The sequence below is a fragment of the Lagopus leucura genome, unplaced genomic scaffold (assembly GCF_019238085.1).
Source record: "Lagopus leucura isolate 7727_CA_CO unplaced genomic scaffold, USGS_WTPT01 Super-Scaffold_100001, whole genome shotgun sequence".
NCBI lineage: Eukaryota > Metazoa > Chordata > Aves > Galliformes > Phasianidae > Lagopus > Lagopus leucura.
The window spans coordinates 102,277,173-102,292,532 of NW_024962262.1; the positions used below are offsets into that span (position 1 = coordinate 102,277,173).

The 15,360-nt window shown below is 50.2% G+C and overlaps 2 protein-coding genes across 5 annotated transcripts in view; one reads left to right on the forward strand and one right to left on the reverse strand.

The window, feature by feature from the left end:
- LOC122178228 (alpha-2-macroglobulin-like) overlaps positions 1-6,396 on the forward strand; it is a 37,584-nt gene extending 31,188 nt beyond the window's left edge. Inside the window, exons 27-36 of one of the 2 annotated variants that reach the window (XM_042868283.1) lie at positions 154-228; positions 956-1,121; positions 2,017-2,240; positions 2,809-3,027; positions 3,315-3,442; positions 3,791-3,881; positions 4,660-4,728; positions 5,162-5,264; positions 5,443-5,484; positions 6,227-6,396. In XM_042868283.1, the coding sequence (XP_042724217.1) occupies positions 154-228; positions 956-1,121; positions 2,017-2,240; positions 2,809-3,027; positions 3,315-3,442; positions 3,791-3,881; positions 4,660-4,728; positions 5,162-5,264; positions 5,443-5,484; positions 6,227-6,252 (1,143 nt within the window). In that variant the 3' untranslated portion in view covers positions 6,253-6,396. The other variant, XM_042868284.1, reaches the window with a different exon arrangement.
- Positions 6,397-10,221: 3,825 nt separating this feature from the next.
- LOC122177356 (alpha-2-macroglobulin-like) overlaps positions 10,222-15,360 on the reverse strand; it is a 38,267-nt gene continuing 33,128 nt past the window's right edge. For 2 of the 3 annotated variants that reach the window (XM_042866661.1, XM_042866660.1), the window contains 8 exons: positions 14,380-14,603; positions 13,593-13,811; positions 13,177-13,304; positions 12,738-12,828; positions 11,890-11,958; positions 11,354-11,456; positions 11,134-11,175; positions 10,222-10,391 (listed from right to left, as the gene is read on the reverse strand). In XM_042866661.1, coding sequence (XP_042722595.1) covers positions 10,366-10,391; positions 11,134-11,175; positions 11,354-11,456; positions 11,890-11,958; positions 12,738-12,828; positions 13,177-13,304; positions 13,593-13,811; positions 14,380-14,603 — 902 coding nt within the window. In that variant the 3' untranslated portion in view covers positions 10,222-10,365. The other variant, XM_042866663.1, reaches the window with a different exon arrangement.

Sequence of the window (15,360 nt, forward strand, 5' to 3'; positions counted from 1 at the left end):
AAGGCAATCCATAAACGGCACAATACGAGCATCAGTGGGGAGGACACGAGCTAAGGGGCTACAATACAGAATCAAGTGTACCCATAGGAATGGTAGAAAAATGACTTTGAGAAGATGTGTGGAGTAAGCATCTAATTTTATGTTTCCCTGCAGGGTGGAGTGAACGATGAGGTAACACTGACAGCCTACATCACTATTGCACTGCTGGAGATTCCTCTGCCTGTAACTGTATGTGTCACCCGAGTCACAGACGGTACTAACCTGCCCCAATAGCCTCCTATAGATGATTAGGCCCCTTTATATTTTGAAAGAAGAAATTCTATCTGGATATACTTTCTTTCTTTTCAAGTCCAAGATGGACTGATGCTTTTTCTCCACTTTCCTCCCCTGTCCAATACTGTCTCTTATGCAAACATTTCACTTCATCTTCCCCTAAGTTCATTTCTGGGGTACCTTGCTTTTGCTCATTTTAAAGAGTACTCCGTGGATTCATAGTGAGTTAAATAACATTTAAATTTCAGAAATGACCCAGATAGGTTTTTTACATCCATAAGAAAAACTCCTTTTGTGTCAGAATTGTACGTGCCTGTTAGACGACCTGTATGGGCTTACTGTGTTGATGCAACGCACCGTCAGGCAGTGAATGCTTCCATAGGCAGAAGAATTGGACCTTGCTTCAAACTTTCAATGCAAAATCACTGAACTGCTCGCAAAAATCATTGTAACAAGATATTTCAGAGAAAGGAAAGGTACAGAATAAAGAACACTCTTTGGTTACTCATATATCACATAAGGAAGCAGACCTGGAGGGAAAGGAAAAGGCAGTGGTACAATATATATCAGACAGTGTGCTAGGGTTGTAAAGGGACCGTGGATACCATACAGTTCCTGTTGTTCTAAGATGGACTTCGGTATGACGTCTTGCTGCCTGGTCTTAGTGTCTCCATCTCCCCAGCACTCGGTGGTGCGCAATGCTCTGTTCTGCCTGGAAACGGCAGGAAATGGGGAAGAAAACCACGTGTACACCAAGGCACTGCTGGCATATGCCTTTGCCCTGGCAGGGAAGGAGGAGAAGAGGAAGACGTTCCTTGGCTCACTTGAAAAGGAAGCCGTCCAAAAGGGTGAGCGCTCTTGGTGGGACATTGCTTTCTTCTATCCCACAGATCTTACCTCTATCTCTGATAAAATGGCCTTTGTTGGTGGGGAAATGGGAGCATGGAACGGCTTCTGTGGATGGGGAAAGCTGTAGGGAGAGGAAATGCTTGTGCAGTGTGGTGGTGTTTTTGACGGCTCATCGTGGGTGCCCCGTCCTACCCCTCTGTTCTGAGGGATTCGTCTGGAGGCACCCCTCACCATTCCCGTTGGTGATGAACAAAAGGGTGGCTCTGCTAATGCCTCATGTCAGTCTACTCCTCCTGTCATCGCAGGCACTGCTTTAACAAAGTCTTAGCAATGTTTATAGCCGCTCCTTCCTTCCAGCAGACACGCTCAACACAGAACAAAGCTTACCCCTCACAGCGTCATACATCAGAGAAGAGATGGAAGTGCCGAGACAGAATGGGTCATTTCAGAGGTCCTAGCATAAGCACTGAGTCTTCCAGGAAACTGTATCAAGACTCAGAACCATCCTGGTAAAGTCAGCCTGGATGGTCCGTTTGCCCAAATGTTGTCCAGCAGGGTTGCGAAGGAAGTACCACTTCTCAAAACGGGGCAGTGTGCCAGCCTGGTGTTCTTCTTAGGTCTCTGTCTCCTTTAGGTGTCCAAACGTGTAAATGTGTCTGTCAATCTGGAGTTTAAGTGAAAGTGGCATCCAGGCCCAGGAACCTTGGCACTCTTAGACTAGTTGTAAACACGCATCGAGTGTGGGGCTATCTAACCCTTCCCATTTCATCTTATAGGACAGGTACATGCCAGGGGCTCTCTCCTCCCCACTGGCAGCAGGTCAGTAACTCCCTTGCAAGAAACTGCTACTAATTCCTTGCCGTCTTCTCTACATGTACCCTGCCTCCTGTGAAGACGGGTCTGTTCACTGGCAGCGGCCTGGGAAAGAGCCAGAGGCTGATCTCCCGTACTACCGCTATAAAGCTCCCTCTGCTGAAGTGGAGATGACAGCCTATGTGCTTCTTGCTCATCTCACCACGCAGCCAGCACCTTCGCAGGAGGAGCTGTCACTCGCATCTCGTATTGCAAAGTGGATCATTGGTCAGCAGAATCCCAACGGAGGCTTCTCCTCCACCCAGGTGAGCAGCAGTTTCCCTCCTGTGACCTCCCATATCAATATCAGGAGAGTGCCGGAGACCAGGGTGGGAGCGCAGTAAGGTTAAGCCAAGTGGGGACTGTAGCCCCGCAGTATTAGCATCTGCCGCAGCTACCGAGTTCCCGAGAGGCCAAGGCCAGTATGTCAGGTAGCACCGCAGGGAATGACTGATACGTTGATTAATGACCTGGCTTATTTGAGCCAGTGGGTGAGAATGCTGGTGACACAAATGACACTGCAGTTTGGAGCTCCCGCCATAGTTTGTGTGTGTATGCAGTTGCTGCTTTTCCCCGGGGAGAACAGGTAAAGGCTGCACAGAGCTTCGCCACAGCAAGTTCAGGAATACGTGACTGCTGTGCAGAGGACACGGGAAGAAAATGGGCGCCTGCAAAGGCTGATCTTTCCCTTTCAGCTTCTCGCTTAAGACCAGAGAAAGTGAAGAACGGAGGAGAGGGTGCCTGCTGACAGCAAAGGGCGGGCTGTGGGAGAACAGGATGTGGGATGGTTAAGAGGGCTAACCCGGCCATGGGTGTCGGGCCTGGCTCTTGCAGGACACAGTTGTGGCTCTGCAAGCCCTCTCCTTGTACGGAGTTTCCACCTATGCCAAGAGCGGAGCAGCTTCCAAAGTGACCCTGCGATCTGGAGGGGACTTCCAGCAAGACTTCCACGTGGATCCCTCAAACCGGCTGCTGCTCCAGCACGTGCCCCTGCCCCAGGTGCCAGGGGAGTACAGTGTAGAGGTGTCTGGCAAGGGATGCGTCTACCTGCAGGTGAGGGTGGTGGGGAAAGTGCCGTCCTGGCAGGGGAGCCCTCTCTCAGGCAGGAGCGAGGGGGAGGGCAGAAGGGATAAGGGAGGGGGGGAGGAGCGCAAGGGAAAGCTCCGGGAGAAGCCGGAGAGGAGCAGAGTTGCGTGGAGAACGGAGCGACAGTGAGAGAGGGAAAGAGCCATGAGTGCTGGGGAGGTGTGAGAGTGGGGAAGGGAGAGAGCCGGGCAGGCAGACGATGATCTCTTTCAAGCGTTGAGCATGCACACACACAGCTGCTGGCTCTCCCGTAGACAAGCCTGAGGTACAACGTGCAGCCCAAGCAGGAGAGCGCGCCCTTCCTGCTGCATGTACACACGAGACCAGAGACGTGTGAGGACTCCAAGGCTCACAAGGTCTTTGACATAGGCATAAACGTCAGGTAAGTCTGTGTTTGGTTTGAGCCCTCCTGAGTAGCTGAGGGAGCTGGAGGAGGTCTGGCGGTGCAGGGGGAGCCGGTCTGGAAGGGACGGAGAAGCCACCTGGACTGGGAAGTGGGCTGGAAGCAGCCGGGCTGGGAGGAGGGGCTGTGGAGGCAAGAGATGTCCTGTGGGGATAAGCTGTGCAGGGAGCAAAGCGCTGAGCTACTGAGGGGCAGCACAGGTGACTAGGCTGGAGAAGAAGGTGCTGGATTGACAGGAAGTGGTGAGGTGTCAAGTGTTACAGAAAAAGTGGAAGTGCCCCAGCTTTGACGTGGCGTGCCCTGAATCTCTGTGGCTTGATTCCTTAGTTACGTGGGTGAGCGCAGTGTCTCCAACATGGTGATTATCGATGTGAAAATGCTGTCGGGATTCATCCCTGTCAAGTCCTCAGTGAGGAAGGTAGGAACCCACGTGAATTGTTTGTCTGAGGATATCTGCCCCTTTCGTTTTATCACCTGGGCCGCATTCAGTTTCTCCTTTATTTTTAAGACATGTTCCAGGTGTCTGTGGCTTACTAGGGGGCTCTAGGATTGACATCGTCTTGATCCTGCCATTGTCATCTACACACATGATGTGTGTACAGTACTTTTCTTTCCACACCTGGCTGGAAGCCAGTACTACGTGATCCATCTGTGTAAAGCAGACTATGTTTGTTTTTTTCTCTTTGGACAGGGGATGGGTTATCTCTGAGTTCAGATACCTTGCTGAAAACATTGTCCGTGTGTATCACATTCAAAAGCAATACTGGTTTCTTTTTCCTTCCGCTGATCTTACCATATAGTTTATAGCTTGTCTTGTAATTGTTTAAGGCTCAGGTGCCTTTGTGAGGTGTTGAGCAAGTGTGTTGCCCTGGAAAAGAGCAGAGATTATAAGATACTGCAGAACTAGCAAGCCTAAAAAAATGCATTGTCATTGAATCCTCTCTTTGCTGTGTTTGGACCAGTGATCAGTCCCTGCCGGAGCTGCTCAGTATTTAATCTGCCAGGCTGGTGAAGGGGAGACCTGGGGACCATTAATGGCTAATGGTGCACCAGGGAGTCAGTTCCACAAGGCAGGCCTAGTCACTGCTGTCAGTACTCCTAGTGCTTTATCCGTAGTGTGTCCCGTCCATGGGGCAGTGAAAACGGCACAGGGGGACCACCCTCAATTCAATAACAATTTGGTCTTCTTTCTTCAGCTGGCACACCACCAAGTCATTGAGCGTACAGAGTTCAGTACCAACCATGTCTTAGTGTATCTGGAAAAGGTGAGTCTCCGTTTGGGGCTAGAATGGGAAAGAAAAACACAAGCCTTGGGGACATTTGGCCACCCAAGGCAAAAGACACGGGTCTCAAAACTGGATCTGATAAAAGTACAATGAACTGACTTTTGCTGACCTCAGAATTTACTGGTGCCTTCCTCACAGCCCTCAGCAGGTTTTCCCTCTGGGCCTGCATACAGATCAGCCTACACCTGCCCACCAGACATGAGCTCCCTCAGTGTGGGGAAAGGCCCTGGGGTTTCCCCTTGTCCCTCAGCCAGGCCTGCTGAGGGGCACGCTCTCACACACATACACTCCCAGTGCCCAGGGCACTGCTGGCAGCAAGAGCACTAGTAGGAAGAGTTCAGTGAGGGGACAGCAGGAGAGCCCAGGGCAGACAGAAAGCGGACACTGATCCTCCATCACTTCCTTTTCCCAGCTGAGCAACGTGACCTTGAGCTTCTCCTTCACGGTGGAGCAGGACATCCCTGTGCAGGGCCTGAAGCCAGCTCAGGTGAAGGTGTATGATTACTATGAGACAGGTAAGTGTGGGGCTGAGGGTGTCCCGGTGAGTGACTGTGGGGAGCTGGATTCATGGAGGTGTCTGGGAGCAATGGAAACCCACAGCTGTTCCTGCATTGTCCCTCTGCTTGTCCCTCTGCATTCCTGGGAGAGGGACCTCTGACAGCCCTGCTCTTTCTCTTCCCTCCTGTTTTTCAGATGAGTTTGCCATACAGGAGTACGGTGCTCCCTGCACCACAGGTAGGGTACATAGGAGCAAATAGCCTATTGCAAATTATTTTGAATGGAAGTCTTTTGCAAACCTTAGGCTTCCTTTGCCTACAACAAGTCTCTGAGCTTGTCTTTACCATGCCTACAGCAGGCTTGAGTCATACCGTAGTACAGAGGGGGAAAATAATGCTGGGCACCCTGTGTTATATTTCATTTTATTCACTGAGACCATGAATCTCAGTGCTATCGCCTTAAGTCAGACAGAGGCACTTGTCTTTTCCTGTGTGTGCTTCACATTGTACAAATGAGACCGAAGTCTTCCTTGGGACAGAGCACCATGCTCAACCTCTGCGTATCTACCTTTTTCAAGGCCACTTTCACCATGCTGCAGATACAGAAGTGCGTTGAGGAATTGTCTCCCAGCCACCTTGGTGAAATGTTCACATGTCTTCAGTGAATTTCAAGCTTTGCCCTAGGTTCTTTTTTCCGATCCTGTGGGAAATCCATGTGCCACAAGACAACATTTACTCTGATAGCTCATGCCTCTCCTTCCTTCTCTGTAGTATGGATGTAATGAACATGTCCAGCCATTCCCAATATGTTGTCCTTCTGCAACGTGGCAATTTTACGTGTTGTAGGTTCACAGATTTTAACAGGGTTTAAGCTGACATGGCACAAAAGGGGCTACCACAGAATGCAGAGAAGTCGTCTGGGGTTCTGGGTATTGCTTCACCAGGAATTCTCTCTCACTCTGTCCTTTCCCCACCTCCAGCCAAAGCTGAACAGGGAAATGCCTGAAGAATACATCTGTGCCCTGATGGATCAGCTGACTTGTTTCTGCCCTTAGTAGTCTTCCTTAACGAGTCCTCTACAATGTTACATGTAACCAACACCAAAAGCAAAGCAATACAATAAAAATAAATAAAGTCTTGATCCTCCCCATCTGCCTCTGGCCTTATTTTTTTGTTAGCATTTCTCGTGTCTCTTCTCATCCACATTGCAGCGAAGTGCTCTGAGATTTAGATAGAGCCGTCCATGCCAACACGGTGTTTGGCAAGTCCTTGGGAATACCAGAAGGTAGGCAGCTTTTGGCAGTGAGGAGGCGTGTTGTCACGCTTGCCGGTTCTCTAGGAGGAATGGGAATTCTGCCTGATCCATTATGCAGCATCTCCCTGCCTATAAATGCAGGTGTTTTCTGTGATATAATTAATTGCTGGACATAAGCCTCTCTCCATATTCCTCCTCTCATTCCACAGTGAAATGGGTTCTGTGCAACAGGAGGACAGCGTAAAACTTGTTCATTCTGGTTTTTCAGAGCAGACCAGAGAGAAATGGAAGGAAGACCTGCGAAGGAAAGTCTGGTTCTGAAGACATTGTCTGCTGGTTTCTAAACAGCTGAAGTGAAAGCAGAGAGGAACTGCAAACTTAACAGCATTGTTACTTGGGATTACAATCAAGTACTACATGATGGGAATACCATCCCAGCATACCACCAGCATACCATCAGCCTTTTTAGCCCCAAGGCACACTGCTGGCTCATAGAGTCACAGAATGGCCTGGGTTGAAAAGGACCACAATGATCATGTACTTTCAACCCCTGCTATGTGCAGGGTCACCAACCACCAGACCAGGCTGCCCTGAGCCACATCCAGCCTGGCCTTTAATGCCTCCAGGGATGGGGCATCTACAACCTTCTTGGACAACCTGTTCCAGCGTGTCACCACACTCTGAGTGAAAAACTTCTTTCTAATATCTAACCTAAACCTCCCCTGTCTCAGTTTAAGACCATTCCCCCTTGTCCTATCACTATCCACCTTTGTAAAAAGCCATTCCCCCCCCCTGTGCCTACACTCCCTTCAAATATTGGAAGGCCACAATGAGGTCTCCCTGGCGCCTTCTCTTCTCCAAGCTAAACAAGCCCAGTTCCCTCAACCTTTCCTCATAGGAGAGGTTATACAGTCCTCTGATCATCTTAGTGGCCCTCCTCTGGACCTGCTGGCTCATAGAGTCATAGAGTGGCCTGGGTTGAAAAGGACCACAAGTTTCTAATTACAGAATCACTGAACCGTATGGGTTTGCTGGCAATACAAAGTTGGGAGAAGTGGCTGACATACCAGAAGGCTGTGCTGCCATTCAACAAGACCTGGACAGACTCATGAGTTGAGCTAAGAGGAATCTTATGAGGAATCTACATCTGGGTAGGAATAACCATGTTCTTGTGAGGCCTCATCTGGAGTACTGCATCCAGACCTGGAGTCCCCAGTACAGGAAGGACTGGAGCACTTAGGGCAGGTCCAGAGGAGGGCCACTAAGATGATCAGAAGACTGACCCAGGCCATTCTATGACTCTATGAGCCAGCAGTGTGCCTTGGGGCTTAAAAGGCTGATGGTATGCAGGTGTGCAATAAGAAGAGAGTGGCTAGCAAGTTGAGGGAGGTTCTCCTCTCCACTACTATGCCCTGGTGAGGTTCAGTGATTCTGTAATTAGAAACTATACCGGAGATGCAAATCTGTTCGATATTGTAAGCTAATATTGTAAGCTACTGTTATTTGGAATTACAATCAAGTACTACGTGATGGGAATAAGCAGGTTAGGGGATGACCTGCTGGAAAGGTGAAGGAGATAGCTGTTCCAGTAAGGCCTCTGATTACAGAGCCCGGAACAGAACACAGTCCTCCAGATATGGCCTCATCAGGGCATCGCAGTGGGGTAGGAGAACCTCCCTCAACTTGCTAGCCACTCCAGGGACTTTAGTGGACAGCCGTGGTTTTTCAAATATGATGGAGAGCGGCTCGGCAACCACATCAGCCCTCTCATTCCAAGGGGATCCCACTCAGCAGTTCCTTGAGCAGCTGGAAGTTTGCTCTCCTAAAGCACTGGGCCCTAACTCTACTTTTTGCCAAGCCCGCATTCTTCAAGATCACAAACTCCACCAGGGCATGATCACTACAGCCCAGGTGGCCAGATTCTGACCACTTTAATAGTAAAGACTGGGCACACCTTCCAGCTTTCTCTATGGTAGAAAATCACTATCCGAATTTTCTGAGATTTTTAAGATACTGTCTAATCAATAGAAAAAAGTTTCTCTTCCCTGGCTTAGAAACCATGCATTTTTTGAGTTGCTCTCTGATAGGTACTTATCCAAGTCTCTAATCCAACCTCTTCTAAGTTATGTGTTTAGCTTACAATATCGAACAGATTTGCATCTCCGGTATAGTTTCTAATTACAGAATCACTGAACCTCACCAGGGCATAGTAGTGGAGAGGAGAACCTCCCTCAACTTGCTAGCCACTCTCTTCTTATTGCACACCTGCATACCATCAGCCTTTTAAGCCCCAAGGCACACTGCTGGCTCATAGAGTCATAGAATGGCCTGGGTCAGTCTTCTGATCATCTTAGTGGCCCTCCTCTGGACCTGCCCTAAGTGCTCCAGTCCTTCCTGTACTGGGGACTCCAGGTCTGGATGCAGTACTCCAGATGAGGCCTCACAAGAACATGGTTATTCCTACCCAGATGTAGATTCCTCATAAGATTCCTCTTAGCTCAACTCATGAGTCTGTCCAGGTCTTGTTGAATGGCAGCACAGCCTTCTGGTATGTCAGCCACTTCTCCCAACTTTGTATTGCCAGCAAACCCATACGGTTCAGTGATTCTGTAATTAGAAACTTGTGGTCCTTTTCAACCCAGGCCACTCTATGACTCTATGAGCCAGCAGGTCCAGAGGAGGGCCACTAAGATGATCAGAGGACTGTATAACCTCTCCTATGAGGAAAGGTTGAGGGAACTGGGCTTGTTTAGCTTGGAGAAGAGAAGGCGCCAGGGAGACCTCATTGTGGCCTTCCAATATTTGAAGGGAGTGTAGGCACAGGGGGGGGGAATGGCTTTTTACAAAGGTGGATAGTGATAGGACAAGGGGGAATGGTCTTAAACTGAGACAGGGGAGGTTTAGGTTAGATATTAGAAAGAAGTTTTTCACTCAGAGTGTGGTGACACGCTGGAACAGGTTGTCCAAGAAGGTTGTAGATGCCCCATCCCTGGAGGCATTAAAGGCCAGGCTGGATGTGGCTCAGGGCAGCCTGGTCTGGTGGTTGGTGACCCTGCACATAGCAGGGGTTGAAAGTACATGATCATTGTGGTCCTTTTCAACCCAGGCCATTCTGTGACTCTATGAGCCAGCAGTGTGCCTTGGGGCTAAAAAGGCTGATGGTATGCTGGTGGTATGCTGGGATGGTATTCCCATCATGTAGTACTTGATTGTAATCCCAAGTAACAATGCTGTTAAGTTTGCAGTTCCTCTCTGCTTTCACTTCAGCTGTTTAGAAACCAGCAGACAATGTCTTCAGAACCAGACTTTCCTTCGCAGGTCTTCCTTCCATTTCTCTCTGGTCTGCTCTGAAAAACCAGAATGAACAAGTTTTACGCTGTCCTCCTGTTGCACAGAACCCATTTCACTGTGGAATGAGAGGAGGAATATGGAGAGAGGCTTATGTCCAGCAATTAATTATATCACAGAAAACACCTGCATTTATAGGCAGGGAGATGCTGCATAATGGATCAGGCAGAATTCCCATTCCTCCTAGAGAACCGGCAAGCGTGACAACACGCCTCCTCACTGCCAAAAGCTGCCTACCTTCTGGTATTCCCAAGGACTTGCCAAACACCGTGTTGGCATGGACGGCTCTATCTAAATCTCAGAGCACTTCGCTGCAATGTGGATGAGAAGAGACACGAGAAATGCTAACAAAAAAATAAGGCCAGAGGCAGATGGGGAGGATCAAGACTTTATTTATTTTTATTGTATTGCTTTGCTTTTGGTGTTGGTTACATGTAACATTGTAGAGGACTCGTTAAGGAAGACTACTAAGGGCAGAAACAAGTCAGCTGATCCATCAGGGCACAGATGTATTCTTCAGGCATTTCCCTGTTCAGCTTTGGCTGGAGGTGGGGAAAGGACAGAGTGAGAGAGAATTCCTGGTGAAGCAATACCCAGAACCCCAGACGACTTCTCTGCATTCTGTGGTAGCCCCTTTTGTGCCATGTCAGCTTAAACCCTGTTAAAATCTGTGAACCTACAACACGTAAAATTGCCACGTTGCAGAAGGACAACATATTGGGAATGGCTGGACATGTTCATTACATCCATACTACAGAGAAGGAAGGAGAGGCATGAGCTATCAGAGTAAACGTTGTCTTGTGGCACATGGATTTCCCACAGGATCGGAAAAAAGAACCTAGGGCAAAGCTTGAAATTCACTGAAGACATGTGAACATTTCACCAAGGTGGCTGGGAGACAATTCCTCAACGCACTTCTGTATCTGCAGCATGGTGAAAGTGGCCTTGAAAAAGGTAGATACGCAGAGGTTGAGCATGGTGCTCTGTCCCAAGGAAGACTTCGGTCTCATTTGTACAATGTGAAGCACACACAGGAAAAGACAAGTGCCTCTGTCTGACTTAAGGCGATAGCACTGAGATTCATGGTCTCAGTGAATAAAATGAAATATAACACAGGGTGCCCAGCATTATTTTCCCCCTCTGTACTACGGTATGACTCAAGCCTGCTGTAGGCATGGTAAAGACAAGCTCAGAGACTTGTTGTAGGCAAAGGAAGCCTAAGGTTTGCAAAAGACTTCCATTCAAAATAATTTGCAATAGGCTATTTGCTCCTATGTACCCTACCTGTGGTGCAGGGAGCACCGTACTCCTGTATGGCAAACTCATCTGAAAAACAGGAGGGAAGAGAAAGAGCAGGGCTGTCAGAGGTCCCTCTCCCAGGAATGCAGAGGGACAAGCAGAGGGACAATGCAGGAACAGCTGTGGGTTTCCATTGCTCCCAGACACCTCCATGAATCCAGCTCCCCACAGTCACTCACCGGGACACCCTCAGCCCCACACTTACCTGTCTCATAGTAATCATACACCTTCACCTGAGCTGGCTTCAGGCCCTGCACAGGGATGTCCTGCTCCACCGTGAAGGAGAAGCTCAAGGTCACGTTGCTCAGCTGGGAAAAGGAAGTGATGGAGGATCAGTGTCCGCTTTCTGTCTGCCCTGGGCTCTCCTGCTGTCCCCTCACTGAACTCTTCCTACTAGTGCTCTTGCTGCCAGCAGTGCCCTGGGCACTGGGAGTGTATGTGTGTGAGAGCGTGCCCCTCAGCAGGCCTGGCTGAGGGACAAGGGGAAACCCCAGGGCCTTTCCCCACACTGAGGGAGCTCATGTCTGGTGGGCAGGTGTAGGCTGATCTGTATGCAGGCCCAGAGGGAAAACCTGCTGAGGGCTGTGAGGAAGGCACCAGTAAATTCTGAGGTCAGCAAAAGTCAGTTCATTGTACTTTTATCAGATCCAGTTTTGAGACCCGTGTCTTTTGCCTTGGGTGGCCAAATGTCCCCAAGGCTTGTGTTTTTCTTTCCCATTCTAGCCCCAAACGGAGACTCACCTTTTCCAGATACACTAAGACATGGTTGGTACTGAACTCTGTACGCTCAATGACTTGGTGGTGTGCCAGCTGAAGAAAGAAGACCAAATTGTTATTGAATTGAGGGTGGTCCCCCTGTGCCGTTTTCACTGCCCCATGGACGGGACACACTACGGATAAAGCACTAGGAGTACTGACAGCAGTGACTAGGCCTGCCTTGTGGAACTGACTCCCTGGTGCACCATTAGCCATTAATGGTCCCCAGGTCTCCCCTTCACCAGCCTGGCAGATTAAATACTGAGCAGCTCCGGCAGGGACTGATCACTGGTCCAAACACAGCAAAGAGAGGATTCAATGACAATGCATTTTTTTTAGGCTTGCTAGTTCTGCAGTATCTTATAATCTCTGCTCTTTTCCAGGGCAACACACTTGCTCAACACCTCACAAAGGCACCTGAGCCTTAAACAATTACAAGACAAGCTATAAACTATATGGTAAGATCAGCGGAAGGAAAAAGAAACCAGTATTGCTTTTGAATGTGATACACACGGACAATGTTTTCAGCAAGGTATCTGAACTCAGAGATAACCCATCCCCTGTCCAAAGAGAAAAAAACAAACATAGTCTGCTTTACACAGATGGATCACGTAGTACTGGCTTCCAGCCAGGTGTGGAAAGAAAAGTACTGTACACACATCATGTGTGTAGATGACAATGGCAGGATCAAGACGATGTCAATCCTAGAGCCCCCTAGTAAGCCACAGACACCTGGAACATGTCTTAAAAATAAAGGAGAAACTGAATGCGGCCCAGGTGATAAAACGAAAGGGGCAGATATCCTCAGACAAACAATTCACGTGGGTTCCTACCTTCCTCACTGAGGACTTGACAGGGATGAATCCCGACAGCATTTTCACATCGATAATCACCATGTTGGAGACACTGCGCTCACCCACGTAACTAAGGAATCAAGCCACAGAGATTCAGGGCACGCCACGTCAAAGCTGGGGCACTTCCACTTTTTCTGTAACACTTGACACCTCACCACTTCCTGTCAATCCAGCACCTTCTTCTCCAGCCTAGTCACCTGTGCTGCCCCTCAGTAGCTCAGCGCTTTGCTCCCTGCACAGCTTATCCCCACAGGACATCTCTTGCCTCCACAGCCCCTCCTCCCAGCCCGGCTGCTTCCAGCCCACTTCCCAGTCCAGGTGGCTTCTCCGTCCCTTCCAGACCGGCTCCCCCTGCACCGCCAGACCTCCTCCAGCTCCCTCAGCTACTCAGGAGGGCTCAAACCAAACACAGACTTACCTGACGTTTATGCCTATGTCAAAGACCTTGTGAGCCTTGGAGTCCTCACACGTCTCTGGTCTCGTGTGTACATGCAGCAGGAAGGGCGCGCTCTCCTGCTTGGGCTGCACGTTGTACCTCAGGCTTGTCTACGGGAGAGCCAGCAGCTGTGTGTGTGCATGCTCAACGCTTGAAAGAGATCATCGTCTGCCTGCCCGGCTCTCTCCCTTCCCCACTCTCACACCTCCCCAGCACTCATGGCTCTTTCCCTCTCTCACTGTCGCTCCGTTCTCCACGCAACTCTGCTCCTCTCCGGCTTCTCCCGGAGCTTTCCCTTGCGCTCCTCCCCCCCCTCCCTTATCCCTTCTGCCCTCCCCCTCGCTCCTGCCTGAGAGAGGGCTCCCCTGCCAGGACGGCACTTTCCCCACCACCCTCACCTGCAGGTAGACGCATCCCTTGCCAGACACCTCTACACTGTACTCCCCTGGCACCTGGGGCAGGGGCACGTGCTGGAGCAGCAGCCGGTTTGAGGGATCCACGTGGAAGTCTTGCTGGAAGTCCCCTCCAGATCGCAGGGTCACTTTGGAAGCTGCTCCGCTCTTGGCATAGGTGGAAACTCCGTACAAGGAGAGGGCTTGCAGAGCCACAACTGTGTCCTGCAAGAGCCAGGCCCGACACCCATGGCCGGGTTAGCCCTCTTAACCATCCCACATCCTGTTCTCCCACAGCCCGCCCTTTGCTGTCAGCAGGCACCCTCTCCTCCGTTCTTCACTTTCTCTGGTCTTAAGCGAGAAGCTGAAAGGGAAAGATCAGCCTTTGCAGGCGCCCATTTTCTTCCCGTGTCCTCTGCACAGCAGTCACGTATTCCTGAACTTGCTGTGGCGAAGCTCTGTGCAGCCTTTACCTGTTCTCCCCGGGGAAAAGCAGCAACTGCATACACACACAAACTATGGCGGGAGCTCCAAACTGCAGTGTCATTTGTGTCACCAGCATTCTCACCCACTGGCTCAAATAAGCCAGGTCATTAATCAACGTATCAGTCATTCCCTGCGGTGCTACCTGACATACTGGCCTTGGCCTCTCGGGAACTCGGTAGCTGCGGCAGATGCTAATACTGCGGGGCTACAGTCCCCACTTGGCTTAACCTTACTGCGCTCCCACCCTGGTCTCCGGCACTCTCCTGATATTGATATGGGAGGTCACAGGAGGGAAACTGCTGCTCACCTGGGTGGAGGAGAAGCCTCCGTTGGGATTCTGCTGACCAATGATCCACTTTGCAATACGAGATGCGAGTGACAGCTCCTCCTGCGAAGGTGCTGGCTGCGTGGTGAGATGAGCAAGAAGCACATAGGCTGTCATCTCCACTTCAGCAGAGGGAGCTTTATAGCGGTAGTACGGGAGATCAGCCTCTGGCTCTTTCCCAGGCCGCTGCCAGTGAACAGACCCGTCTTCACAGGAGGCAGGGTACATGTAGAGAAGACGGCAAGGAATTAGTAGCAGTTTCTTGCAAGGGAGTTACTGACCTGCTGCCAGTGGGGAGGAGAGAGCCCCTGGCATGTACCTGTCCTATAAGATGAAATGGGAAGGGTTAGATAGCCCCACACTCGATGCGTGTTTACAACTAGTCTAAGAGTGCCAAGGTTCCTGGGCCTGGATGCCACTTTCACTTAAACTCCAGATTGACAGACACATTTACACGTTTGGACACCTAAAGGAGACAGAGACCTAAGAAGAACACCAGGCTGGCACACTGCCCCGTTTTGAGAAGTGGTACTTCCTTCGCAACCCTGCTGGACAACATTTGGGCAAACGGACCATCCAGGCTGACTTTACCAGGATGGTTCTGAGTCTTGATACAGTTTCCTGGAAGACTCAGTGCTTATGCTAGGACCTCTGAAATGACCCATTCTGTCTCGGCACTTCCATCTCTTCTCTGATGTATGACGCTGTGAGGGGTAAGCTTTGTTCTGTGTTGAGCGTGTCTGCTGGAAGGAAGGAGCGGCTATAAACATTGCTAAGACTTTGTTAAAGCAGTGCCTGCGATGACAGGAGGAGTAGACTGACATGAGGCATTAGCAGAGCCACCCTTTTGTTCATCACCAACGGGAATGGTGAGGGGTGCCTCCAGACGAATCCCTCAGAACAGAGGGGTAGGACGGGGCACCCACGATGAGCCGTCAAAAACACCACCACACTGCACAAGCA